The 26546-nt window shown below is 47.9% G+C and overlaps 1 protein-coding gene and 1 long non-coding RNA gene across 4 annotated transcripts in view; one reads left to right on the top strand and one right to left on the bottom strand.

Moving 5' to 3' along the window:
- Nucleotides 1-26546, bottom strand: part of ENPP6 (ectonucleotide pyrophosphatase/phosphodiesterase 6) — a 110507-nt gene that overhangs the window by 58599 nt on the left and 25362 nt on the right. The window contains exon 1 of one of the 3 annotated variants that reach the window (XM_036894180.2): nt 17872-18220. The exons of 1 other annotated variant lie outside the window; for it this stretch is intronic. In XM_036894180.2, coding sequence (XP_036750075.2) covers nt 17872-18112 — 241 coding nt within the window. In that variant the 5' untranslated portion in view covers nt 18113-18220. Of the gene's footprint in view, nt 1-17871; nt 18221-26546 lie in introns of those variants that run through there. One more of the 3 variants, XM_036894179.2, reaches the window with a different exon arrangement.
- On the top strand, nt 19899-23660 carry LOC118916884 (uncharacterized). Its single transcript, XR_005026575.2, has 3 exons — nt 19899-20041; nt 21229-21417; nt 22984-23660. It is a non-coding gene; the product is annotated as an uncharacterized LOC118916884 (long non-coding RNA).

Here is a 26546-nt window from a genome sequence, read left to right on the forward strand (position 1 = left end):
AGCCAGCCCATATTCCTTCTTTTTAGAACCGTAATGCTGAGTCCTAACAGGACGAGGGGTATGTGCAAAAACCAAACTCGGACTTTGAAGAGTCGGCGTATGGACATACGGCTTCCAAAGCTAAGCAGAGCTGCAGCCCCAGGCGGGCTCCGCAGCGACGCAGGGCGGCCACAGGACCAATGCCGGCCTCACCCCTGCTCTGAGGCGAGCCAAGGTCAGGTTCAAGCGAGCGGCGGCCCAGACGCGATGATCGTGACGGTCGCTGAGACAAAGGACCTCGCCACAGCGTTTGCATTCGCTCCGGGGAGCCCTTGGCCCCTCACTTTTTCAGAAAAGAAACTGGAACCCAGAAAGACTTTGAGGCCCCGAAGTTTAGATCCCTCCACAGCCCGGACGAGAACCCACGTCTCTCGCTGCTAGTCCGTCCTCCTCCTCACACAGATTCCTTCCAGGACAGAAGAAGGGACCGGGCCAAAGCCCAGCTCAGTGCGAACGGGGTGGGGAGATGGGAACTCACGCAAGGGGAGAAGCATTGCGTTTGGCAGTGAACTGAAAAAATTTAAAATACATCTAAGTAGTAAAATGCAAGGTAATCTTGTTTTGGCAGAAGCACTGCTTTTTTATTTCACGTTATTAAGAAATTCATATTCTCCTGCTGACCATGAAACCACCTGGAAGTGGAAATGGGGCTAAAACAGGACACCTCCTACCTCACACCACGTCGCCCCAGGGAGCCCTCGGTTCTGAGAACTCTTCCAGACTCAGTTATAAATGGCTTCAACTCCCAATCCTAAAATCTCTTAGGAAAATGAAAGTAGTTGTTTTAAACCACCGGAGCACTGGATTACTCACCGGTTTGGAATTTCATGGAAAGGTGAACCGTAAGAGTTTTGAGTTGGGTGTCTACTTGCCTCTTAAAATATTTGACAGGGCTTGCAAAATAACTTAATTATACCCGTGCCTGCTTTGTGTTCCCAGAACCTGTTCTGGGCTGGGTGTGGACGGGCACTGGAGAGAAGAGGGCAAAGAGAATCGTAGAGCTACGTCTGAAATGGTCTTTACCACTTCTATTTGGAATTTTCAGCTGCTGTAAGACTAAAAATGTTCCTCCCACACCCGATAGAACGGAAAGAGGAACCCCTTTTCTGTTGGTGAAACTGGCTGAGTATTTAGGATAAAGCAGTTTCCAAAAAGCTTTGTAAAATTCCAAAGAGGAACCTATTGAAACCCTCCAAAGTGTCAGGGAGCATGGGACACTTGAGTGGGATGTAGGGCAACAGGAACCGTGCCCTCCTTGGGACCACCACCAATGTAATGAGGCCCCCCAGAACCAGAAGCAAGTAGTCAGGGCCGCCTCGTGGGGGTCTGGGTCAGTGTCCCAGATGTGGCTTATCAAAAGAGGCCTGTTTAAACCATTCCTCACAACTGTTCAGCCTCGGCCATTTGAGATAAGTAGCTAAGTGTGTGAGGTTGAATCCTCTCTTTTATACTCGACCCCAGAAGCGCTTATTGTTCACATTGTCCATTGAGACACACAAAGGAGGGTCTAAAAACATAGTTGCCTATGAGGTTGCTTAGTCTGGAGGAAGCCTGGAAGGCAATGACTCAGGCACTGTGGGTGTCTGTGTGTGCAGGCGCACGCCATGTGCACAACACAGCTACAGGAGCACTGTCTGAGGGACAGACGCTTACACGGGACGGGCTGCCCTGAGAGGCACTTCCTTACACGCAGGCAGGGACACGCAGAGTGAAGTCATGAGGGACACAGGATTGGTACTCAGGGTTCTGCCATGTATGGGCTCTGAGCTCTTGAATGAGTAATTTAATAGCTCTCGGCCTTGGTTTCCCTGTCTGTACAGAGGGGATACCTACCTTACAGAGATTCATGAGAACTCACTGAAATAGTATTTGAAAGCACCTTGTACTGAGCACTGTAGACAAGTAAATAAAGTAGTCATTTGGGAAATGTACATTCTGCTCCCTGCTTGACTGAATCTGGCTGCTTTCATCAAAGGAAGACAATGGAAGTGCTGCACAGACACAGGCCACCCACTGTCTTCCCAGAGCCTGACTCTACCGACCACGGGTGGTGAAAATGCTGAGTGATAGATGCGGGCTGAGGGTCTCTGTTTTGGTCTTGATTTGCTCACTTCCTTGCTAGGCAACCTCAAACAAGCTGCCTACCCTCTCCAGACTTAAGTTCTCTCATCTGCAAAAATGCCCTTACATAAACCCCAAGGTGATTATGAAGATCAACTGGGGGTATCAAGATTAGAAAGGAAGAAGTAACTGTCTTTATTTGAAGCAAACATGATCTTCTAAATTCTTGTATACAGAGAATCCTTAGGAATCCATAATTTATACTATTAGAACTAATAAATTCAGTAGAGTAGCCAGATACAAGGTCAACATGCAAAAACCAATTGTGTTTTCATATGCTGCAAAAATGAAACAAAGAAAATAATTTCATTCATAATAACATCAAAAAGAAGAAAAAACTTAGAAATATTCAACAAAAGAAGTGCAAGACTTGTGCTCTGAAAACTAGAAAGCATTGATGAGAGAATTTGGAACCTGAATAAGTGGAAAGATATCCCATGTTCATGGAATGGAAAACTTACTATCGTTAAGATGGGAATACTTCCTAAATCATTCCATCCTAAATTGTTCCATAGATTCAACACAATCTCTCTCAGAATCCTACCTGAGTTTTTACCAGAACTTCACAAGTTCATCCTAAAACTCATCTGGAAATACAAATGACTTAAAGTAGCCAAAGAAATACAAAATGGGAAGAATTACACATCCTGATTTCAAAACTTACCTCAAAACTAAATAATCATGGGAGTGTGGTCCTGGCATAAAATGGACATTTAGAATAGTATTGAGAACCCTGGAATAAACTCTATCATTTATGGTCAGTTGATTGCCAACAAAAGTGTCAAGAGAATTCAGTGGGAAAGAAATAGCTATTTCAACAAATGGTGTTGGGGCAACTACCTCACACTATACACAAAAATTAACTCAAAATGGATCACAGACCTAAATGAAAAGCTTAAAGTATAGAACTCTTAGAAAAAAATCATAGGAGAACACAGGAGTAAATCTTTATGATGTTGGGCTAAGTGGTTATTTCTTAGGTATGACACAAAAAGTGTAAGTGATAAATAGGACTTCATCAACATTAAATGCTTTTGAACTTCAAGATGTTCCACCCAGAAAATGAAAAGACAGCCCATTACCTGAAAGAAGAATATTCACATGTCATATATCCCTGTAGGAACATCTATCCATATATAAAGAATTCCTACAACTAAGAATAAAAAGACAACTCAATTTTAAAAAATGGATAATAGAATTTGAAAAGACATTTCTCCAAAGAAGGTATCAATGAGCCAATAAGCATATTATGTTAAGCATCATTAGTCGTCAGGGAAATGCAAAACCAAACCACAGTGAAATGCATCATTCCACTAGAGCGGCTCCAATAAAAAGACAATGACGCATGTCACTGGGGCTGTGGAGAAGTGGGAGCCCTCACACATCACTGGTGGGAATGTAAGATGGTACAGCCATTCTGAAAAACAGTCAGACAATTTGTCAAAAAAGTTAAATACACAATTACCATATGAGCCCACAATCCTACTCCTAGGTATATGCCTAGGAGTAATGACAACATTTGTACACACAAAGGTCTGTGCATGAATGTTCATAGTGGCATTGTTTCCCATAGTCGAAAAAGTGTAAACAACCTAAATGTTCATCAACTGATGAATGGATAAACAAAACATGGCCTTTCCATAGGATGGTGTACTTCTTGCCAATAAAAAGGAATGATGTACTGATACAACACGCATGACCCTCAAAAGTATTATGCTTGGTGGAGGAAGCTACACATTTTGGAGCACATTTTTTTATGGTCCCATTTAAATAAATATCTAAAAAAGACAAATCGTTAGAAAAAGAAAGTAGACTAGTGGTTGTCAAGGGTGGGAGGTGGGGATGGAGGGCAGCTACAGGGCACAAGGTTTGCTAGAGTGATGGGAATATTCTAAAATTATATTGTGGTGATAGTTGCATGCTTCTCTAAATATACTAAAAATCATTGAGTTGTACACTTAAAACAGGTAGATCTTATGGCACATACATCATACCTCAATAAAGCTTTGACTAATAATTTTAAAATAGCAATTGTGATCACAACTATACAGATCCATATATAAGACATCATTAGCAATTTTGAGATTACATTAGATGGTCCAGATTCCCAGCTACACAACTACCAGCCCCCAGATCCTCCAAATGCAGACTTTACCTACACGCACTGTCGCTCTTTCCCTCTCCCTCTGGCCTCCAAACTCTGCTGCTATGTACAAATCCCTGAACATAGTGACTGTTTTGTTCCTTCTTTTTCTGTTGTATGATACTGTCTCCTTGGACTGAATTTAATTTTCCTGTTGATAATGCCTTGTCCCCCTTGATGTCTCTGACCCTGTTTGCTGACTTTCATTTGTGGTCTTGGCCAGAATAGTCTGTGGTATGTCTGTCCTTCTTCCTTGTCTCCTTTGGTGGATCTTCTCTTACATCGCGCTCCCTAAATGTGAGCAAGTTCTGCCAAGGTTTCATCTCGGCCTCTCTTCTCTTGCCATAATCCTCCCAAGGGGCATCACCGACTCACATAATGAGGATATGTGACAACTCCCAAATCTACGTCTCCAGGCCATCATGGCACTACACGGAGATATTTTATTGAAATACTACTTAGCCTGTTCTCTTCCTGAAGATTCTCTTCCATTGCATTTCAAGCAGATATCCAGCCCCTGTTGTCTTCAGAGAGGTCTGTGTTTCTGGAACAACAGCTGGTATCATCTGCTGGAGACATTCTTTCCTTTAGGACTTTTTTTTACCATCTCACACAGAGCTCATTCGAACACATTATGAATGGGTTTCTAAAGGGGAGGAAGGAAGGTATATATACATCTTTCAGAGAAGCAAGGAAGAGAGAAAGGCAGGAGGGGCTACCTAATTGGCAGGACCTAGTGCAAGGTGAAAATATGGACTCCTTTGTCCATAAATTATTGAGAATTTCAAAATGGTGACAGCAGAGCCTGAACGCAAGCACAGGGTGCCTGCAAGCACAGACCCCAGTGTGACTGCATAGGTCCCAGGCTCATGAAGCTGGTCCTGGTGGAAAACTCTCCTCCAAACCAGGGAGATGTAAGGACTCAGCTGGTCCAGTGAGAGTGGAATATGATGCACTGCTTGGTGGCAGAACCCCAGGGGGACACTAACATCTGACAGATACAACAGGGGAGGCTGGAGTCACTGTACAAGGTTTCCCAGCTCAAAGCAGCAAAGCCTTGTCTCTGCAGCCACATGGACCAACAGGTGCCAAACTCCTAGGTGGTTCTGCCTCCTCCCTGACTGGATCTTTGATGAAATCTACACACAAAGCTTCTTTGAATCCCATCTCCCTTTCAGCTTACACGTTCTAGGAGATACTGACGGCGGGAAAAGAAGCAAAAGTCGTCTAGGCAGGGACACCCGGCCGTGAAAGAGGAGGGGTTCAGAGCAAAGCTGAGAGCCCAGGCCAAGCGGCCGACCTGGGCACAAGGCAGCCAGGGTTGGAAAGGGTGCCTGTGCATCCGTCCCTGTTCATGTGAGGGAGGCCGGGCTGCAGCCCCGACTGGGAGGCCTGTGCACGGTGAGGGTCTCTGCCTTTATCTACCACTGGATCTCAATCCAATGCCTGCGTCTCCTGTGTTGCACAATGAGACAAACCCACTAGCATTTCTAAGGCATCTTCTGCTTTTCACATTTTGTAATTCTGAATGCCTTTGGGGGAAATTTTGGATTGGAAATAGTGGATTTTGTAACATATTGCCAAGCTTATTCACATAGTTTTAGTGTTATATTTTACACTGATAAATGCGTGCTAAAATGGACTATGAAGGTCACAAAGAAAAATGTGCAGGGAGGGGTGTCATGGTTTGGGACAAGGCCAGCTGGCCAACCTACAGGCGAATGGGTCAGCCTGGGAGTAACAGGAACAGGCAATTAGATCCGCCACAGAGACCAGCAAAATCGGGAACAGCCTTGGGTGCTGGGAAGTCCAGGATGACAGGCTGGATGTGGCAGTGGTGTTGCTTTGGGCCCTCGGAGGGGGAGCATAACTGGTGTGAGGATATGCCAGGGGAGTCCAAGTCCAGTGGGGTGAGGGAGTGCACCAGTGGGGTGTTAGAGAGCAGAGGAACCGCAGCAGAGGAGGCTTGGCAACAAAACTCTAGAGCCCAGAAGAAAGCTGGGGGACGTAAGCTGCCGCCACCGGGTCAAACAGAGGTCAGTGGCCAGCCCTGAGCCAGAGAGTCCAGCACACATGAGTCAAGTGCCTCTCCTGAGCACCCACTGGCCCTGTGCAGGCTGCCCACCCTGCACGGCCCTCCAAGCAGCGTGGACCAGCAAGCAGGGGACATGCCATGTGGACTGGCCCAGCCTGCAGGGGGAGCTCGAGAGACCCATTTTGAGAATGGGAGCCCTTTAGACGCTAGACAAAAAAGGGGTCCTGATAGACAAAGGACTTGTCTTTAGTCCTGCTCCTCAGAGGGGCAGTGGCGGCTCCCATGAGGCAGAGGTGTTCCAAGGATGGCATTCAGGGCCTTAACTGGGTCTCCTGAGCTCTGCCTGGCTGGTGTGCAAGTCTGCAATCACACTGAGAAAACCAGACCAAACCACAGAACATTACTTTATGCTCACCAACCCAGGAAACATCTTCTAAAAAACTCTTTCAGTGTGAATCTATTCCCCTAAATCACAAGGGGAATGCAATGGGCTGAATACTTGTGTCCTCCCCAAATCCCTACCGACATCCAGTCCCCAAGGTGATGGTATTAGGGAGCTGGGCTTTCGGTGGGTGACTAAGTGATGAGGGTGGAGCCCTCAGGAATGGGAGTAGTGCCCTTGTAGAGCTCTCCTGCCGCTTCCACCATGTGGGGACAGCAAGAAGACGGCTGTCTGAAACCTGAAAAGGGCTCTCACCCGAACCCCAAGCCTGCCGGCACCCTGATCACCCACTTCCAGCCTCCAGAACTGTGAGAACAACACTCCTGTTGTGTGTAAGCCCTGCAGTCAATCGTGCTTTGTTACAGCAACCTGAACTAAAACAGGGGACTTAATCAGTTAAATTAAAATGTCTGCTTATCTGACTAGAGATGAGCAAGTTTCACTGGATATGGCTGTCATTTTTAATTTTTAATACTTCGAATATATAAATTATATTGTTCAAAAAACAGGCAAACAGATATCTCTCTCCCATCTTTGTCTGTCATCTCTCCAGTTGCCATCCCAATAGATAACCACAGTTCCTGGTTTCTTATGTATCTTCAAAGACATGTTTTTCCAGCCAATTGGCAAAAATCCTCAGCTGGGCCCTGCATGGTGGCATCTCCCAGCAGGGGCTGCTCGCTGTCTCCTGCCCCCCGGGGACACCTGGCTGGACACAGGGCAGTAGAGAGGCTGCTCCCACACCATGGAGCATTTGGAGAACATGTGTGGGAAGTTTTTAAAATAACTGACCTGGCTTCTGGGAACATCCAGACTAAGGGACTTGGTGGCATTTTCCAGGGGGCTGCTGGAGCCCAGAGTGGGGACCCTGGTGGCTTCTATGAAGTGCCCTCCTGCCCTGACACAGCCCAACCTCACATCTCCCCCTTTTGATAGACTCTCGGTGCGACAGCTTGCAGGTCAGGGGTGAACCCCAGAGGGGGTCTGCCTCCTTCACAAATGAGAATACGGAAGAACAGAGAGGAACTGGAATGCATGCTGCCAGTGGGGGCCAGACCTGGTCCAGGGCCCTTCAGAGGTTCATGAGTCTGACCTGCAGGCAGGGGTGGCGGTGGGGGAAGCACATTCTAGGCTGGGCCTGTGGTCTGCAAGTGAGTGACTGAGAAGCCCAATATTTGAGGTTTTCTCCCAAACACCTATGTTTGTGTAAGGCTTTTGCCTTCAACCATTAAAGTTTTCTCAAGCCCACCTGAGAAAGCCAAAGCCTTATGCACACAGATAATTTTTCAGGGAAAACTAGACATGCTACAGAGCCGCTGGGCTAATTTATTTGATTTGTGTGCAGAATCTGGAAGATGGGCCCAAGGCCCAGAGACCCTGTTGGCAAACTGTGGGTGTCTTACCACTACATCCAGACGTGAGGACCTCCACCTGCTGCCTCTCACCCTCCCGTCAGGCCGCAGTCATTGTCAGGGGCCGTCAGCACCCAGTGGGACTAACTACATTCTTCAGATGTGTAAAAGCAGTCAAGGTGGAGCTGCTGTGAGCATAGCAGAGGATGCAGAATGTCATCAGAGCCCCTTGTGGACACCTGTCCCTCTGCCCCACTGTGGCCCTGAGAACTCTCGGAACCTCACCGCTGCATTCCCAGCTTCTAGAACATTCCCTGCACATATCTGGCACCCACTAAGTACAGTGCTAACCCCAGGGGTCCGTCTGCCCAGGCCTCTCATTTCAAAGTGGTGAGAACTCGGGTCTGGAAGCTGCTGTGACGGATCCGGAGTCCTGGTGGGGTGGGACGGAATCAAGGGCCTGGCCCCAGCTCCCTTCCCGCGCTCTCCCTGGTCCCCCAGGGCTTCCCAACCTGTTCCCACCACATTTTGGGCTGGGCAACCCTAGGTGAGTGGGCAGGGGGGCCAGCCGCTGCGCACACGTGTAAGCCCTGCATGGCCCCTGGCGCACAGGTAGGGACGCTGTTGCAGACATTCACCTGCATTCGCACAAGGACCCCGCTTGCCCTCCTGCCACAGCCCTGGCTACCATGTAAGCGCCCACTTTTAAAGGCCGGTGCCAGGGGAGTTGCTTCATTAAGGAGGAAGTATCTGCAGGACCCCGTGACGAAGTCTGTTCATGATTCCAACCCTTTGTCCAAATGAGTCTGCCCACACGCGGCCCCGTGACCTGCTGCCAGCCCTTCCTCCTCGCTGTGGGCAGGGTGAAAAACAGGGGGGAGGCTGTGATCAAGCACACAATCCAATGGGAGCCAGATGCTACGCATGGGGCCGGGAGGAGCCCCAGACCTGCCCCAGGCCCTCGCCTGGGGGACCATGGACACAATGGCCCTGTTCACAGAAGGGGACACTGCAACACGAGTAGGTGTAGTTTAAAGTGTCTCTGAAATAAATGTTAACATGTCGACCCACGCTCCCTCCAAATTGATTTTAAATGTTCTTTAGCCCGCTTTTGGCAGAGCATTCGCGGTGAGGTAGGTCCTGCGAGCAGCGCGGTTCAGCTGAACTCCCAGAAGCCTTGGCAGGAGGCACATGGTCCTGTCAATCAACAGCTGGTTGGAGGGGGTGCGGCGCGTGATGGGATGGAGGCCGCGCTGGCTCCGCGAGGGGGCACCTTCTGGAAAAGGGTTTGCTGTTATTTTAATCAAAAGCTTTCACCACATTTTGGAGCCTTCCCCGCTACCCTAAGCAGCCCCTTCTTCAGGGAGTGTTTCCAGCAGCTGAATGCCACATAATGAGAACTCCCTCTCATCACCATGGAAGCCAAGAGAAACACACTTCTTGAAAAGTGGCACTCCAGTGTAGAGAGGTCTGTTGATGGGAGTTTAAATAATGATGTGCCAGGAGAGATTATTTTTGTGAATTCTTGGAACACACATTTTTCTCAGGGCGTGAGCCGACGAGGGCTCTTCATGGCTTCTGTTGCCCGGCATCTCACCTCCCCACCTACTTCTTTAGGCAGCTTATTCAGAACTATTTACACAGAACATCGTTTTAAGTGGAAATGCGGAGAGTTAGGTGCCCCTGAGACTAAGTGACAAAATTTAGATAGAAGTTCATGCAGATGAGAAGACAGATTTAATTGTGTATCTGTGAGAAATATCCTCTACCAGCTGTGTAAGTCCATTTGCTGCGGTCCACTGGGACCCACTGGAGCAATTTCTTTCACCCTCATGCATGTTTCTGGAACTCAATCTCTTAAGACACTGTCTCTGATCCCCTAAAGGGCCGACTCCTGGTGAACCTCCTACTCCAACCTGAAATCTATTCTGATGAACACTTACTTCCTCAAATGAACAGCGTTCCGCTTCCCCATCTCTGCTCACCGAAGCCCCAGACTTCTGACTATCCTATAGCCCTGGACTTAATTCAGGGCTAATTTTTGTGCCTTTTTGTTCCTCCATATTCACCCATTATCATTTGGCAAGTTCTGCACTCTGGTGATCTTCAAATTCAACTCTTCATTTACAGCCCATCATAAAGAATAGATGTTCCAATGTTTGATTGGAAAAGAAGGAAGGGAGGAGCTTATTGGATTATCTTCAGTTTAGGTTTCATAGCCTCCATCAACTCTGTGCCTTTTTTTTTTTTAACAAGTTTATCTCTGGAACCTTCCAACCCCACCACGTGGTGAATGGGTCCAGCGCCCCTTCGCCTGTCCTATTAATGCTTCTCTCATGTTGCTTATGCTCTGGCCCTCAGATCAGCACAGTCTGTATAGATTTCTCTTTTTTTTTCTTAAGATCTAGCACAAAATTCATCTACTAAAAATCTTTCCCCTCACCTTTTCATGTTTATTTCTAGGTCCATCTTCTCCATGGAAATGTTTAAGACCACTATAACCCCAGCAATGCCTCTCTCCCCAGAACTGCAGACACTTAACTCTATCCATCCATTTTCATTAAGACCCACAGGTTTCTTATAAAATGCAGCCAATACCCCATTCAGTATCTGTGATACATCGCATTAACGTTAAAGATAATCCACGGTGGGAGGATTATACATCCCTGACCTACTGGCAGCAAGCTTGGCAATATGATTTGCCTTGGCCGATGAAGTGAGGGGCTGTGACGTGTACCCTCTCTGAGCAGAAGTCAGAAGCATTATTGCATTGTTTGGCCATTTTCCTTCTCTCTTTGCCACATGAGCTGCATGTCTCATTTAGGTGCTGCTTTTTTAGCCAGGGTCTTAAAATGAAGAAGAACAGGTCCAGAGTTAATCCTTAACGTCCATGTATGTGAGTGAGAAATAAACCTTAGCTGTTGTAAGGTCTTAGGATAGCTTGTCAGTGCAACATAATTTAGCCTGGTCTTACAGGTGAGGTGTATAATATGTACAGCTTTTATAATGGTGGTTTTACACAAAGTTTCTCATTCTGTCCTCACAATAAGCCTGTTGGGTAAGTTTCACCTTCTCCAGTCTACTCATAAATGATATTAAAACTACAAAGAACTTGTTCAAATTCTTAAAGTTATAAAAGTGAGCAAAGAGATGAAAGTAGATCTTTTGCAGCAAATTCATAGATCTTCCCACTACACCATGTCTTGTGGGTTGAACTGTGTTCTCCAGAAAGGTATGAGGGGGTGCTCCCCCTCACAACCTGCGTGACCTTACTTGGAAACAAGGCCTTTGCAGATGTAACCCAGGTGAGATGACATCATTAGGATGGGCTCTAATCCAGTGTGACTGGTGCTCTTTTAAGAAGAGATGTACATAGAAACCCACAGGGAGAACGCCGTGTGGCCACAGGGGCAGAGATTAGAGTGATGCATCGACGCATCTACAAGCCAGGAACATGGAGGATTGCAGGCCACACCGGAAGCTAAGAGAAGAGCACGGAACAGCATCTCCTCTGGGGCCTTCAGCGGGAGCACAGCCCTGGCCAACACCTTGATTTCAGATTACGGCCTCCAGAACCGTGAAGGAATGCATTTCTGTTTTTAAGCAGCCCAGTTTGTGGCAATTTGTTACAGCGGCCCTGGGACACCAACACACTGACTGCTTCAGCTTCGGGGCAGACACCACCAGAAATGCGCAGGAAGTAGGTGTGGGGTCTGAAGGGGTCTCTCTAAAAAAGCTTTCGTTCTTCCATAGGCAGCCTCGTGTCCCCACCCTGTCTGCATTAGTTTCCAAGAGCCGTCATAACAAAGTACCACACACCCGGGCGCTTAAGCAACAGAAATGTAAACTTCACAGCTCTGGAGGCCAGATGTCTGAGATCAAAGGGTCATCATCGGGGTGCGTCTTTTCAAAGCCCCTCGTTGGCTTGCAGGTGGCCGTCTTCTCCGCGTCCTCACATGCTCTTCCCCTCCGCCATCTGTGTCCTCATCTCCTCTACTTACAAGGACACCAGTCAGACTGGATGAGGGACCTTTTGACGGCTCCGTTTTAACTTGATTACCTTTGTAAAGACCTATCTCCAAATACAGTCACATTCTGGAGCCTTGAGGGTTAGGACCTAACACATGAATATGGTTGGAGACACAATTCAGCCCTTAGCACCACCTCATGTTTTCAGTATCCAAGGAGCTCCCTTGGGACCCATGCCATTTGAGCAATAGGGGATGGAGGCTGAGAACACAGGGGTGGCCCTGCCAGCGCTTTAAGTTGCCAGCCCCACCCCGGGGTCCAACCGCCAGGACCACACAGAGCTTAGCCTTCACTGTCTTCTCACGGTTGTCAGCATGGTTCTGAACTATTTGCCTTGTTTGTGCTTTGCTGTGTATCCACCTCCTTGGCTTCAGCAGCCTTGGCCAGGCCTGGGCTCTCTCTTGGGCTGTGCGGATGTGTCTGGATTATACATCCCGTTATACATCTTGCCAATACCCCAGGCCTCCAATGCCCACTTTGGCATAGCCCCACTTCTTCTGGGTATACTCCTTCCCACCCTCTTGCTGCCTTCAGACTTTTAGCCAAAATTTAAAACAAAATCAATAGACATATTCTGAAATATATAAGATTACTGGACATAGTTGGCAATCAGTGCACCTAAATGGCTGTTAATTGCTTTCAGGAAGCAAAGCATAATCTCAGCATTTCCTCCTCATTAGTTTAGGTCTATCTAAAATCAAAATATTAAACAACAAGTTCCCTGAAACGCCGAATGTTTTAATCATTATTATAATGCTTCCTCAGTGTAGTTAAGTTTTATTTGAAGCAGCAGAATAAATGGTCACACGGGTGCTGTGCTACACTGGCGTGAAGAGAAGGGCAGAGTGATGTGAGCACTGTGAGTGGGGCCCCAGGGGAGGCCCGGCCACCACAGCAGCTCTGGGGAGAGACCTGGAGCAAGCAGCTGAGCAAACGTGGGTCTTTTGGGGGGAAAAGCACCGCAGCCAATGAACAGCAAGTTCAAGCGCCCGGGAGCAGGAAAGGAAGCAAGAGAACGAGGCCAAGGGGCAAGCTGACCACATGGGGCCAGTGCTGTGAGGCCTTCAGATTTCATAACGTGAAAGTGGAGCCCACCGGAGGGTCGGCCAGAGGAGCAAGCCACTCAGATGTGCGCTGGGAAGACCGCTCTGGTTCAGAGCAAAGGTGGCCTGTAGGGCAGAGGGAGGCGGGAGCAGGAGCCGAGAGGAAGTTGGCCGGGGTGCAGGGCCAGAGGCGGGGAAGGTGGGTTCTGTGGTCCAGCCTGAAAGTACGGCCACTCAGAGGTGACCGGTGACACCATCGCCACAGCTGGGTTTGGTAGCAGCGAGGGGCGAGGGAGAGGCCACACCCAACAGAACGCATCCCAGGAGGTACCTGTGCCTAAGGGGCTGGGATGCTGGTGAGCTCCACACCGACGCTGGCCTGGGGCCCGGCCCAGGCTGCCTGGGTGGCGGCACTCCCCAGTGAACCCGAGTTCTCCAGGAGGCTGAGGGTGCTGGCCTCAGGATTGCTCAAGTGCTTTCTGCGTGGACTTCCTTTGGTCTGAGTGACAGCAGGTGTTAATTTAAATCAGCTGTTTTCTTAAAAGCAGAGGAAAGCTTACCATACCCTGCAACCTCTCACTCCACAATGCTGGGTCCTTGAAATTGGGAAGAATTTACTTTATGTGCAATTTCCAGGAGGTCAGCAGGAAACTTGTTGGCACAATTATCACTTCTCAGCTGTTAATTGCCTTAATTTTGCTTTGATTCCGGTAGAGAATTAATAAAGCGCCTTTACTCAGGCCCTGGCTGCCTCCTGGACTAGAGCTGGGGAGACCTCGGTCCCAGGTCCCCAGGACGCCAGCTGGGTGCCCCCCCGGACTTGGGTCAGGGCCCGCTAACTGCTGTGTGCAAACGAGGTCTCTGATGCTACCCTCCAGTCTCAGCCCTGCTACTGACACTCTTGGGTGCCTGGAACGAAGCACCCACTCTCCCTTCACTTCCCTTACTAGTTCCTAAATGTTGAAATGATAATAGCATCCTGTATAGCAAACTCATTTCAGCATAGGTTCAAATCTTGGTAGATTATGTTCAATAAAAATTAACTCTAGACCAACTTCCCCACAGCCGCTCAGGACCCTTCTGGGCTACTTTCCCCTGAAAGCTTAATCTGAAGTACTCAGGCATTACGCACGTTGCCACTGGCCTTGGCCAACCGATGCGAAGGTGTGCTGCCTCGAAACATACCAGGCATTTTCTCTTATCTGTGATCTGGGTTACCCAAAAATAATGCTTTTCTTCCGTGGATTTTATGTTTAAACTTTACTTAATTCACATGTGGCTTTACCTCAAAGAGAATAATGTTACAAAAAGATGCACAGTAAGAGAAAGTAGAACAGAAAGCAATCTAGAGCAGTTACAGCTGCTGTGTTTAATTCACATTAAGTAGATCTTTAGAGAGTGTATGCATAAAGATACGATGAAATAGGCCATGCTTGTGGCTACTGACTCCAGCTCAGAGCCACCTCCTCCAGCACGCTTCCAGCCACTACTCCAGCCAGAGGACATTCTCCTGCCTTCCGGTCTGCTGCAGTCCATTCTCTGTGGCCTCACGTGGCCTCTTCTCCGCGCACACTTATCCCTGGTTTTCCCTTTCTTAAAAGGACACCCATCACATTGGATCAAGGCCCCCCTCTAATGGCCTCATTTTAACTTAATCACCTTATTAAAGATTGTATCTTCAAATACTGTTACATTCTGAGGTACTGGGGGTTGGAACTTCAATGCACGGATTTTGGAGGGACCCGATTCAGCCCTTGTCATTAATTTTAGGAGATTAGCAGTTTCCTGATGTGTCTCTCTTCCTCAACTTGAGTGTAGATAGGAAGGCCCTGTTTTAAGATTCTATGTGTGTTCACAGCAGTCAATTGACTTATGGTTCTTCTTGATCACTATTGGAATTTTGTTTGCATTTGTCCTGATGCAAACATATTTTGAAGGAGAAAAAAAATCAGCTAGGGGCTGGGCAAGGTGATTTCCAAGTTTCCTTACAAATCTTGCAACTGTTCACTTCCCATCACTCTCAACGGGCTTCCTGTGAAATTCTTCTCTCTAGAGAGTTTCAGTCATTTTCTTAATTTCTTATATTTGGCCTCCGAAGAGGCTCTGGTCCTAACTTTTTCTAGTTCTCCAAGTGTTGCTTATTTACATGTCTGCATCCGGCAGCATCTGAGATCCTGGCCTGCTTAGGACCCCAAAGCTCAGGAAACTGAGGCTCAGGGCAGCTCAACGACTTGCCCAAAGTCTCCCACATCCTCCTGACCCTGTGAGGACTCCCCCGAAGTTCTTCCAGCTTCAGGGCTGGGGTTCCTTCCAATTACCCATTATTCCTCATAATGCAAAGAGAAGAACACCAAGGGCTTTATGTGTTACGAGCAATAATTCACATAGTGAAGTGAGATCATAGTTTCTCTTACAAATAATGAGGAACCCTAAAACAGCGTATCTTTTAGTATTAAAAGGGTCTAGTATGATTCTTTTGTTTATTCATAAAATGGTTAAATGCTCAAACCATATGTTTAAGTATAATTCCCAATGGCTCTATCCTTCCTTACATGAGAAAAGAGGAATTTTTCAACATCAGGTGGAAAAATGAGCATGGATATTGGGAGAAACAGTCTAAATTTAGCCCTGAGTCAGTTCCAGGGCAGTGGGGATGATACCAGCTTTGTAGCCTGGCATCTCCCAGCCTGCCATCCTGCTCTGAGCCTCCACCTTTCCTCAGTAGGCACAAGACAAATCACGCCCACAGACATTCACCCACAGTCATGAGCCCTGTAGACACATCCTGTATACAGATTGTTCCAGGAAAAGTGGAAAAGCCAACGTAAGTATCGAGCAGGCTTTCAAACCAGAGACTACAGTTAACCACCTAAAAGTATACAGGCATAACACCTACGGAGAGCTCGCGGCTTCCTCCAGCCAGGCTCAGTTTGAGAGTGAAGGTGAGATCTTGGTCAAATGCCCGTGGGAACCGCCCTGTCCCACCACGGAAAGGGCTCTCTGCCATGCCTGGACAAATGAAAACACCCACAGCCTGAAAAGAAGGTGCATCTCTCCGTGACTGAGGCTTTGGCAAATTATCCCTTGTGCCAGTGCCAGGGAAGTGGGTCTGACAAAAGGCCGTGTCACTGGCTCGGCTTCTCTGTGGGGAGTGGAATGGTCCCTTTTCACCCGCCGGAGTCTGACATTATAAAATGGATTTTGTTCATCTTCCACAGAGACTGAGAAAACAGCACGTGGCAGTTTATGAATTGGGTCTCCCAGCAAGGCTCTGAAAGACAACTGGAGTGGGGGTGGTCTGCCTGCGTGCAGCTCCGCGGACAGAACCGAGGTGGGGCTGTGACACACAGTAACAGCTATGTGGGGCCCGCAGCCTGCACACTGCTGCCCTGCCAGGGGACAAGCATGCCAAGGGAGGACGAGAGGCCTTGTGTTCATCCTCTGTATCTCACAGATGCTCGGGGTTCGTCGGGAGCAATCTAAACATGAGCAAATGAATTCCTTGCTTGTGTGCAGTCTGGATTACTTTTCTCTCTCCATGCCTTCATTTCTAACTCTCCGAAGTATCTTTCCCCTGTAATTTTATGGCATTTTTCTGTACATATGCTTACAGTAACCATGCATAGAGTCAGAGATGTCAGTTTGTCTTCCCAGATCACTTCAGCTTGGCCAAAAGAACCTCTTTGGTTCTGAGGAGATCCGTAAAGAGACACAAGAGTTCTCATCCCACTCCTGTTAACATAATTTATAGAGTTTTCCCTGTGCTCAGAGCACATAGCTCAGTCCTGCATAAGCAGCAATAACAGTGCATTCTTAACAGCCTCCCTGGGCAGTTTGCTAAATTCCTTCTGAGAGCCTCTTGCTGGCCCTCACAAAGGTTAGCTGAAAAATAAACTGGAAGCTGGGACTCCAACTGTGTGAGCAGGAAGTATGTTCTAGTGCACGTAGAGGCGCAGGTTCATTCAATCCCACCTGAGGTTCCGGCAAGCCCAGATGAAGGTTACCTTCAGGCAGAAGCCAGCTTTCCCAAGCCGAGGCATGGTCTGGGCTGGCTTCCGTTAGCTTTGGTTTGGTTTAATAGATATTAGAAGTTAAAAGTGGAAATCTGAACTATGCAACAATATTTTTCTTCTCCAAGTCATTTTACCTGGCCCAGAAAGGGCAAAGAAGGGGTAAGTGACATGCTAAGTAATACTCAGGTCGTGACCTAAAAACTGCCTCCGGATAACCCAGGATTCCCTAGTCTAGCACATTGATAAATAAGCCAAAACGCCTCCAGGATGACCGATGACTGCAGAGCAAAGGGACAGAGGAACGTGATACAGACACATGAAGACCTGTTGACTTTTTAAACTTGAACTTAGGAAGTAGGGAGTAGGGAGTTGGATAGAATTTTCATTTATAAAACAAATAACTACTTTTTAAATCATCCATTCATGTAGTTCTCTGTTCTCCACACTGAGAATCAAACACAGGTCCTTGGGATAACTTTGGGGGAATAACACAATCGTGAAAACAAATCTCGGTCAAGAACCCTGACTTCTTGTCTATCTTCAGTGTCCCCAAGAACCAGGGAAACCAGAACATTTAAATGGGCCTCCGCTGCCAGGGGCCAACTGTGCCCAGCTAGATGTTCCCTCCCCCCCACCCGAGGGCACAGTACTCACCTGTCATTAGGGAGTAGTAGTTGGGATAGGAGAGACTGGGAAATTCTGGGGTCAAGTAATCCACTTTTACCCCCCTGCTCACAATCTCTTTGAAACCAGGAAAGGACTCCAGGGCCTCATCACTGATGTAGTCAAAGCGAAAGCCGTCCAGCAGGAACACCAGGAGCTTCCGGTGGGCTGAGGCTCCCTGCACCGGGCGGAGCACAAGGACCAGCAGGAGGGCCCTGAGCGTCACTGCCATGCTGCCGGGAGCCTGCCCGAGCCTGGCTGGCACAGCCGTCCCCTTGCAAAGACGGGGGATGGAGAATCTGTAGCTATTCTCTCTCTTAGGGGCTGGACCTTGACTGCTGGCCTTCCTGAGCCAAGTTCACTCTCAGAATTTAAAGGTACAGCACCCCCTTTTAGAAACACTGATGCTTGCTCTTCACTGGAAAGCCTGGAGAACAACTCCTTCCGAGAAGCCGGGGTCCCAGACAACCCAGAATTCACACCAGGCAAGAGCGTGCATCCTTATTATTCTGGGTGAATGTTCCAGAAATACAGGTGTTAGGCAGAAAGACAGACATGAGCGCGATGAAAAGAGGGTGGGGCCCACAAAGAATTTAGGGAGCTAATCAGATAAAGCCAGAGAGCCAGGGATAACTCAGGATTAATTGAATGCAGCCACAGGGACCTAGAGTGTCCTGAAAGGCCCAGGCGCTCCCCTGATGACAATAAAAGTTCCCAGATAAAAATGGCAGAGTGCCGCCCATCCAATTCTCCAATCAGATCAAAGCCCCCAGGGCCAACGAATGCCAGTCAGGGGCTTCTCTGCCTTTGTCTACCTTGGCTCTGGGCCACTCCTCCCTTGGAGGGTCAGCAATAAAACCTCCGTTTTGCTTCGCTACTGTGTCTCTGTCTTTCAATGCTTTGTTGGGGTGGGGACGAGGAGGAGGAGGAGAATGACCTCAGCACCCAACACGCGAGGTGCCCTGGGGCAGAGAGCAGCTCCAGCGGTGCCGGGCCTGCCCCTGGCCGGAGGCACTCACGACTCACCTATTCTCTGGGAACCCTCCCCTTCCCTCTCGGTCTCTCACAGAATATGTCCATGCAGAGACTTCCTTTTTTCTCAGATTTCTCCTACTCGCTGCATTTCATTTCTTCCCTTCCTCCATGCCTTGGTGCTGGCTGTCAGTGGGCTGGCTGGGGCGACCTCCCCAGCGACCCCCCATCTCATGATGCCCCGTGCCATGTGGTGTCCACCAGACCCCGCCGGAGGGCTTGTGCTCTTGCGGGAGCCCCTCCCTGGGGGGCAGCCCGGGCATGTGGCCCAGAGCTGCCCGGAGATCTCTCCCTTTACTCTCCTCTTCACCCCCGGCTCCCCGCAGCAGCCAAGAGCCTTCTCACTCACCTTGACCCTATGACCCTTTGCCCCTTCATGCTCAGGGTCCTTTCCGTCGTCACATCTGCTCTATCGGCTCCATTTTCCATTTAGAGAGGAACAGAGACTTTTACCCTAATGGGATCTGCAGGTCCGACTTGACTCTGACCCTCCATGGCCAACAGCTTCTCCGGCCTGCCCGGCAGCCTGCGGGGGCAGCACGGCCCTCTTTCCCGACACTATGTCTGTTTACTTTCATTTCCCCGTGTTTGTGTGTAGTTTCAGTTCTCCGCATTTCTTTCCCAAACTCTGCCCCTCCCTCGGGGGTCTGACTTCCGTCCTCCGCGCCCTTTGGCAGCAGGCTCGGCGTCCCCGCCCCCTGTGAACCTGCCTGCCGCTCTCCCACGTCAACGTTTAGCTCCTCCCTCACTGTCCCCGTCCCGTGAGCCTTCCCCCTCGCCTGCTCACTGCAAGTCCACCCAAGGTCTTTTCATCCTTCGATCTTTATCTCTGGTTTCATCCCGGACCAAGGCTCCGTCACCTGTAACTCCCCTTTTTCTCCTTTGCTGTCGCTCTCCATGGCACACGCTTCTGGCCGGAGGGACAGAACTGAAGGAGAAGTTTCCAGACTCCTGGGATGCTCCTGTAGGAGGACGGCATCCCGGGACTCCGAAGCTCAGCAGGCCCCTCCCCTCCCCTCCGCTGTCTGCCCGGCCGGCTGGGCCGAGCCTCCTTCACGCTCCCATGAGGACCTCCCCTGTCAGCCTTTGTCGTCACCTGCCACGCCTCTCGGGACCACCACAGATCACGGTAGGCCCCTTTAGCCCTCCACTAGGAAGCCACGAGACTGCAGTCCACCATACCCCACCATATCCCACTAGGAGATGTCTGAGGTGGGAGGGGTTATGGTCCTGGGCAGCCAAGACCTCTGGGGTAGACCCTGACACACGGGGCTCTCTGACCCATTCCAGTCCAGTCTCCGCCCTGCCCTCACAGACGTCCAGGACAGGACGGGTTGAGTTTCAGGTCTCTAGATGGTAAGAGCTCTGGCACAGACCCTGGGATGCTGGGCTCTAACCCATTCCTTTCTTCCTAGACAGGCCATACCGTTGGGCTGCATCTGGACCCTGGTCTCAACTCGACCCTGAGACGCTTAAAAAGAAAAGGCAAATATTCTTTTACCATACAGCTTGGCCTCAATACCAACTAAGAGACCAGGCACAGTGGTTTAATCCTAACACCCTTATTCAGTATCTTTTCTGTTAGTGGGAGCGTAAATGGGCAGAGGTCCCTTATGTTCGGGCTTTCTTCCATCTCAGAGGTCAAAAAGACCCATGCCAAGCTTGCAAACTTGGTATTTTTGACAACTTCCCACCATCAAATTCAAAAGGTACTTTTACCTCTAGTTAACTCTGAGATTTTCCAGAGGACCCCTGGAACATGTCAGAGGATTTTCTCCTCATAAAGGAGAACTATTTAGCTAACTCAGCTTATTCATTTGATATATATTTACTTGGGAGGCATTGTCAAATGAATGATGCTAAACTTTAGATCACTGAACTGTTACATGTTACAGAAATAACCAAATTTCCTTATCAATTGCCTTATGATGAACTCCCATTAGATCTTTAACCATTGCCATGTGCAAGTCTTTTGTCATTTTTAGTTACTGTTTTACTCTGAAACTAGCGAAAAACTAGCTTCAAGCGGAACATAAGACTGAGTAAACTGAAGAGGATGATTTTAATTTTCATGACATTTTTGTTTCAAATGTTGCTAGTCTTTTAAAAAATATTGTGTTTATTTTTAAACTTTTTCTCTTAAGCTAACCTACAGTAGTTTAGTAAATTATACCTTTTTAAGCAGAACTGAAACATTTATCTTTCTCTCTACACGATCCTTCCAAAACTTGGAAACTCTCAGTGAGTATTTTTTTTATTTTATGGCAGTAATTTTGTTTGCATAAGTTCAATAAGTCTCTGTTCTTCTTGAAACAGGACACAATTGAAAACACTGGTTATATTACCAAGGCTTTGACTGGAATGTCATGTTTGAGAGAGACGTGCATAGACTCAGATATGACCAGACAGCTATAAGGAACTAAAGTTGACTTTATGGAACCAACAAAGCCCCTTGGAAGAACTGGCCTGACATCTTGCTTACAGGGTTCCCAGCAGCCTGACCAGGTGAGTAAAGAAGGTCACTTCCTGGCAAGTGCAGGAACCTCAGAATATCTTGGGGACCTTAAGAAGAGAAGAATTCACCCAAAGGTACAGGTCCTGCAGGCAAAACCTAATGGCAAGTTCCTGGCTTGGCTTTCCTAGACTAAAGAGGCCTTTACAAGTGCTATCTGAAATTCTTTATGAAAAGTTCCAGCAAAGCACATCTAAAAGAGCCTATGTGATCAATTACTGTCTTACGTAAAATAATCAGGCTAAGTGTTCTGAAGCTAAACTAATTTTACAAATAAGTTAGCACTTAAATGGTTACCTCTAATAAAAATGAAGGTGACTTTAGAGAGAAAAGTATTGTTTCAATAGAGCAGCCTTATCAATAATAGATTCTAATACTAAGCATTGTAAAATATATGAGATCCTGAATTCTGGTTTCCTCAAAATATCAGGCTATGACTCTCCAAACATTTCCAATTCCCTCCTATCATTTCAGCTGGGGTCTTATTATTCCTAATCCTCATATTTGGCCTTACATTCTTAACCTCCTTGTGAAGTTTGTTCCCTCCAGAACAGAAAATCCAACTCTAGATGCTTGTCAGACAAAGATTTCAGCCCACACTTCATGCTGACGAAGATGCATAACAATAACCTCGCCATTTAGTTGCACCCTCCTTTCATGTGCCCTTGTCCGACTCAGTCACTGCTAAGACATCTCCATGCCCTCTCTCTCTACCTGACAGGCAGCAAAGAAACTAGCCAATCAAGCCTCTGATTCCTCAGCAGCTCTTAGAATCATGAGTTTAGTCCCACTCTCGGAACTGGGCATTCTGGCTACGCCCCTTTGCTAGACCCCTACTAATGCTTTTCCGAGCCCTACTGTTTAGACCATGCTTACTTAATCTAATCATATTTGTGTCTTCTCACCTAGAAGCACTCAAACTGCACTCATGCAGATGGCCGTGAGACAAAAATTCCAACCCATACTGAGGCAGGAGGTAACTGGTGGGGTGGGTAGAACAGGACACGTTGCCTTGGTAGACATCGGCCAAGCAGGATGCTGACACCAGGCATCATGGTCGGCCAGCCAAGCACAACCTTTAAGAAATCACCCCCGGAAATGGCCAGCCTGAGAAACAAGGGGGTTTTCTGATTCCAGCTCAGCCCCTAGCAACAAGTCCTAGGCAACCAGGTGGACTTCCTCCTTTCTAGTGCCTAGAATCCCCTAGACACTGCAGCCCAAACAGCTTCTTCTGTTGGAGCCCCTCCCAAATAGTGGGAATCTTCTTTTCACTCTTCATTAAAAGCTTAGCTGATTGCTCTGTACTCTTGTCTGTTGGCTTTATTCTTTGTCACCTGTGAGACACAATCCTGGGAAAAACAGCATCTCAGCCGGTAACAATGCCATCAGCTGACCACACATCCATCTTCATGGTACCACTCGACTGGCACCCCTACAGCCAGCCTGAGTCCCCCTTTCCTCAACAGATAGCAAGGACTGAGACAAGCCCCCACTCAGGCAGAAACAGCCCCACTGTTTAAACCATGCTTTCTAAACCCCTTGAAATTTATTTCTTCCAGACTACAGTCTTTCAAGATTAGAGTCCTATTGTCATGAATATTTAAGCCTCTACCAACTGATAAAATAGCTGACTTACTGAGACCCCAGGATGAGCACCCTCACTGCACCATCCTGACAGTCAGCAAGCAGAGGGACCCAGAAGGACTGCCCCTCACCAGCAGGAAGCAGCCAGGGCGGGCATCACCCCTCAGCCCAGTGACCTGGGTCCTGACTGCTTGGGGGTGGAATATGAGGCGAAAGACCAACATGAGTGGGAGGAAAAGAGGGTGGGGCCCACCAAGAACTCAGGGAGTTAATCAGATAAAGCCAGAAAGCCAGAGATAATGCAGAAGATGAATTAAATAAAGCCACAGGGACTGAGAGTGACTTGAAGGGCAGTTACTCCCCACATAACAACAACAAAAAATCCCCAGATGAAAACATCACAGCACAGGCCCATGTCTTCAATCCTCCAATCAGATCAAGCCCTCAAGACCAAAGAATGTCAATCAAGAACTTCTCTACCTTGCCAAAAAAACCCATAAAAGAAGCCTTCGGGTAAGCAGCCTGCCTTGGTCTACCTTGACTCTGGCCTGCTCCTTCCTTGGGGTGTAATCAAATAAACCTGCCTTTCGTCTACCTTGACTCTGGTCTGCTTCTCTGGAGAATATTCTAATAAAACTTTCATTCTGCTTCACTACTGTGTCTCTGCCTTTCAATTCTTTGTTGTGCTGGGGACAAGAACCAAGGAAAATAAATGCAACCTCCAACACAAGCAGCCACAGAGAGGTGGAATTTTAGATGATGACAGAAGTCAACACGAACTTTGCAGTCGGGCTGACCGAAGGCAGGAGCCAAGGAAAAAGGCCATCTTTTTATTGCTCTTATCCCACATTGTTGCCCAATTTAAATTCTCTTGCTGACATCTGTGCTTACAGTTTGGTAACATCTTCCCTCAGTAAATAAACAAAAGACAATAAAATTAGGTGGGCCTAAGTACAGCACAGAGAAGACAAGTAGTGAGCCTACTGCATCTTACTATGCAGACAGTGACTGTAATGGGATATGTGGGGGGGACTTGATAATGGGGAGAATCTAGTAACCACAATGTTGCTCATCTGATTGTATATTAATGATACCAAAAAAAAATTAGGTGGGCCTATTTGTGAACTTCTGAGCAGTCATAAGCATTAAAAAACAAAGCATTTTGTCTATGTCTCAGCTACTTATTTTTTACATAAGCAGGTACAATGTTTATTTTTTAATTGTTCAGGTCACTGGTGTCCAAACCCATCTGTAGGAGGAGGTGGTTCTTAGCAGAGCCGTAGAGCCAGAGGGCAAGCTCCAAAGCTGGAAGACGGGCTGTCGTCACCGGCAGAGTGGTCCAAAGTAGCATGGCCCCAAGAGGGCAGCCTGAGGGCCAGAGCTCAAGGCGGAAGAGCAGGGCTGGAAATAACCACCCAGGCTCAGCAACAGGAAGAACCAGGCAGAGGCGGGGAACTTGGGTGCTGACCAGGAGGGCAGGGAAGTGCAGCAAAGTTGGGTGAGGAGACAAAGCACCGAGTCCAGATTCCCAAGGCTCCCTGGGAGGGGCCTTTCATGAGGCTGAAAATTTAAGTGTAAAAGCTTATAAAACATGCCCATGGCAAGTGTTTAACAAATGCTAGCTGTTAGCAATATAGTGTTGCTTGGATCCTGGTGACTCCTGCAAGGTTCAGGACAAAGATTACAGGGAGCGAAGGCAGTCGGTTCAACAGCAGCCTCTGACCTTGACCAGTCCTAAGATGCCTCCCTCACCGCTGCCCTCTGCCTGCTGGGGCCTTTTCTTCTCTCCTGTTCTACTGGATTTAGAGTCAAGCCTTTACATGAGATCACCAGTCACTTTCTAAATTGTGCTGCAAACAAGGAAACATATCAGCCAAATTATCACTTCCATTCCAGCTGACTTAGACAAGGACCAGACTTCATTTTTCCAATAAAAATAATGCCTTTGGCAATTAAAAAAAAAATACAAAAAATAGAGGAGCCTATTTTTAATGCTTGTTATTCTGAAAACAATGCTATTATTATTTCTTTGCGTAATGGGGTGTTATTATTATTCTAAACAGAAAGAGCAAGAAAGGAAGGAGAGAAGGAAGAGGGGCCGGAAGGAGGGGTTGGAAGGAAGGGAAGGAAGGAAGAGCTGCTGACCAGCTGAAGGGCTGCCCCGCGGGGGTTGCAAATACTAAGAGAAGACAGTCCTCCCGCAGGGTCCCGGGAGGCAGCGGGCACAGCCAGATGTTCTCGGGCAGTTCCTGGAAAGATCCGGGCGTTTAGACTTGTGGAGGTGGCGTGATCATGCATGGTGCACGAGACAGTGCCCTGCGGTGGTCCCTGGCTTCACGCGGAAGAGGTTAAGGACTCTAAATTTTAAAGATGAATATAAAGGGAGCATCCTTAACTCTGCCATCAGCTGGGATACAGCCCAAATTATGGCTCTCTGGGTGTCTTATCCAGCTGTTCAGCAGGGCAGCCCTTCGCTAACTCGGTCCCAGTCAGTGCCCACAGGCGCCCAAAGGTTCCCACGGCTCCACTGATAGTGTCCGGTGGGGGGGGGGGGGGCACTGCTTATGGGCCCTATATTGTTGTACAATGATCTTACTGTTTTGTCATTATGTTTAGACAATTTCTTTAAAGTTTTGGGCCAATAAATTATTGTAAATAAGCATCTTTTATATATATACCAACATAAGAAGAAAGACATGGGATGGAATCATGTAAACCAAGGAAATCCTGGAATTGCCTATAGTCAGACTCCTGGCCTTGTACCTTCTTACCTAAAAAGGTTGGAGTAACAGCCAAAGGCATAGATCAGAAGGTGTCGTGAGATCTGAGACATGGTGTGCCTGTCATCGCCGTGTACTCAGCTGAGGGTAGTTATCAGCACCTAATACTGTAGAGTGCTTCTTGCCACTTGCTTTTCAAGGGTTGACACTGTTATAAGGTCATTGCCTACAGGGTTTTAACCCAGATAATGCAGAAAAATGAAAAATTTCCTCCAGAACTTGGGACCACCTTTGGACTGAATGCTGTTCCAGGCCCTGCTAGAGACATGCGTGAGCTCTCAGGAGTGTGCTGCCCGGAAGGGTCAGCAGCCTGCTGCCTGCCTCCGTGGAAAGGCAAGTGAGATGACGGGGGCAGTCCTAGGCTTGGAGAGAGAAGAAGGCAAGATTCCAGAGTCTGGGTTCTGGCACTATGCGGTCGTGTGATTCTGAAACAGCTGCCTTTGCACACTTCCTCTGAAAAGTGACAGAAACTTTAAGGTCCTTTCCAGCTAAGTACCTGAAAAGACATTTCTCCAAAGAAGAAATACACAGGGCCAACAAGTATGTGAAAAGATGTTTAATGCCACTAATCATCAGGGGAATCAAAATCACAACCATAATGAGGTATCTATTAAAATGGCTAGTAAAGGCAAGAGCTAACAAGCGTTGGAGAGGATGTAGAGAAAAGGGAACCCTTCTGCACTGTTGGTAGGAAGGTAAATTGGCACAGCCACCGTGGAAAACAGTGTGGAGGTTCCTCAAAATACTAAAAAGAACTA

This window comes from Manis pentadactyla, chromosome 7, assembly GCF_030020395.1.
Source record: "Manis pentadactyla isolate mManPen7 chromosome 7, mManPen7.hap1, whole genome shotgun sequence".
NCBI lineage: Eukaryota > Metazoa > Chordata > Mammalia > Pholidota > Manidae > Manis > Manis pentadactyla.